This window comes from Perkinsus marinus (genome assembly GCF_000006405.1).
Source record: "Perkinsus marinus ATCC 50983 genomic scaffold scf_1104296970846, whole genome shotgun sequence".
Lineage (NCBI taxonomy): Eukaryota > Perkinsozoa > Perkinsida > Perkinsidae > Perkinsus > Perkinsus marinus.
This window is the reverse complement of record NW_003202294.1, coordinates 1-2,088: the sequence shown is the minus strand read 5'-3', so window position 1 is coordinate 2,088 and position 2,088 is coordinate 1. Positions and strand designations below refer to the sequence as shown.

Genomic DNA, 2,088 nt, shown 5'->3' with positions numbered 1-2,088 from the left:
TAGAAGCTGAAGGACTTACGGCTTTCTTCAGTACACGTACGTCACCCAAGAACCATTTTCTAGCCGCCACACTGGACTTGACCAGTTTTCTAATAACATTTTCCAGCAGTCTGTGTCGAACTCGAAGATTGGGATGGCCGAGAAGCTCCTTAACGATCACTGCCTCGGCGGCCGAGATCGCTGCGTTCCCATGTGCCTGTCATTGTATAGGAATGGCTCCGATATAGTACTGCGTCCACCTTGCACATGGTCTTCACTACGTCCCATGCGGGGCTCCTTTTCTCTGCCTGGCTATCAGGGGTCAATGCAAGGGTTCGAATAGCCTTCTCCAGGTTTTCCCGATCGTCTGTGTCAGACGGCGTTGCCATACACGAGTGAAGGATCTACTCCAAAGAGAGTAGTGATTCATATGATTCGTTCCATAAGGTGCCCACTAGATGAACTCAACTGGTGCTGTTGATCAGAATGATACTTCAGATGGAGTCACTTTCACACTAACACGAATACCAAAAAAATCGGAATAATTGCAAATAGAAAAAAGACTGAGCTCACTGCGACCAGATGCGAGGCTGTCCACCTCTGTGGTCTTCGAAAACGGTCACGCTTGCCCTGACCATTCATTAAATACAAAAGGGGTCTATACTGCTACCAGTGGGAATGCGCAAGGTCAGGATGTCTACAAAAGGTGGTATGGAAGTCACTCTCTCGGTAACACAACCGCTGTCTCCCCCAGAATATGAAGTTCCCGAAGGACCTCTTCAGGCAACACAACTTCACCCGACACCAACAACTGACGCAGCTCCGCTACGCTGGACGGTAGCTGACCACCACGGTCAATCGAATAGTCATTCTCGCTCTCATCGGTATTGTCCACCACATGGACCACTGGTGTCGTCTTTGGTCGGGCATGTTGCTGAGACACGTCAGTGATGTGCTTACCCAAGGCTTGGCTAGGGGTCTCATTGGGCCCTATAGAGTAGGTATCAACCAACAATAGGAGCTTCTTGACACTGAGAGTCTTCAAAGCCATCTCCCACAACGGCTCCTCTTGTAACCCCTCAGCTGAGGCAAATCGATTGACTCTGTTGGTGACCAAACGGTGAATGTAACGGTGAAGTTTGGCGAGCTTATCTCGAGGGTTCGAAATAGATCCCAAATTGATACGTTCCAATACAAAACCCAAAGCCTGATCATGCCACAGTTGAGCCAACACTGACTCCACCTCCTTCTTGACCGACCCCAGAGACCAGTAGGAAATGAACGCATCTACTTTGCGTGACATATAGATGTCAACCGTCCGCACCAACAGGCTGTACCGGGAGTCATGACGAGGCAAAACTTCCGGATTGAAGGCCGCAAGAATCACCTGCAAATCACCATTGGTTAAAGTCAACAACAGTTTGACCGCCGAGGGACGGTCGGTCCTTTCAAACTGCCATGTACCAACGAATGCGTTAATTCGATGCTCCATGCGTCTCTTGATGAGAGCTCTCAAAACTCGGTGCTTTTCCGTCTGGTCCACTAAGTCAGCATTGTCGATCGAAAAGCGTTCCATGACCAGACCTCGATCCTTATAGTTGAGCCGACTGAGGAGCTCTTTGGTGGGGATCTCGGGCAAATCCCAGAGATTGACAAAAGCTTGGGTCTTCTGGTCAAAGTACACCTGTACGAACCTTCGCAAAAGCGCCTCCTTGTCCACGCCGTTAGTCAAGGCCGGTTCGAATGCTGTAATGATAACGCCCAAGTCGTACGAGGTGAGATCCAGCAGAACCGCAGTAGCAGCGTCCTGGTCCAACTGATGCTTTGCGATGAATGACGCGATGAGGAGGTCTTTCTCGGGCATCTTATGAGGCGTAGAGCAGCTACTCTTCACACCTGGTGATAAGACCAATGGAACCATTGACGACAAACGAAGCCACTACAAGCCGGACCACAGTATTATTCACTAGAAAACACAAATAGAACTATGGAAGTTGAGATACACCACGAGAGAGGCATAAAACCAACCCAAGTGTCCGAGGAGTTACCCAAGGTCAGCAATGCCCACACTTAGGCCGTACATCTAGGCTAAGCAGAACTAGGCGTGAC

At 49.7% G+C, this 2,088-nt stretch overlaps 1 protein-coding gene across 1 annotated transcript; it reads right to left on the bottom strand.

Moving 5' to 3' along the window:
* Positions 1–697: 697 nt before the first annotated feature.
* On the bottom strand, positions 698–1,843 carry Pmar_PMAR007394 (hypothetical protein; the record flags this gene model as incomplete). Its single annotated transcript, XM_002767390.1, has 1 exon — positions 698–1,843. One exon carries the CDS (start codon positions 1,841–1,843, stop codon positions 698–700), a length of 1,146 nt encoding a protein of 381 aa, XP_002767436.1.
* Between the last annotated feature and the right edge of the window lie 245 nt (positions 1,844–2,088).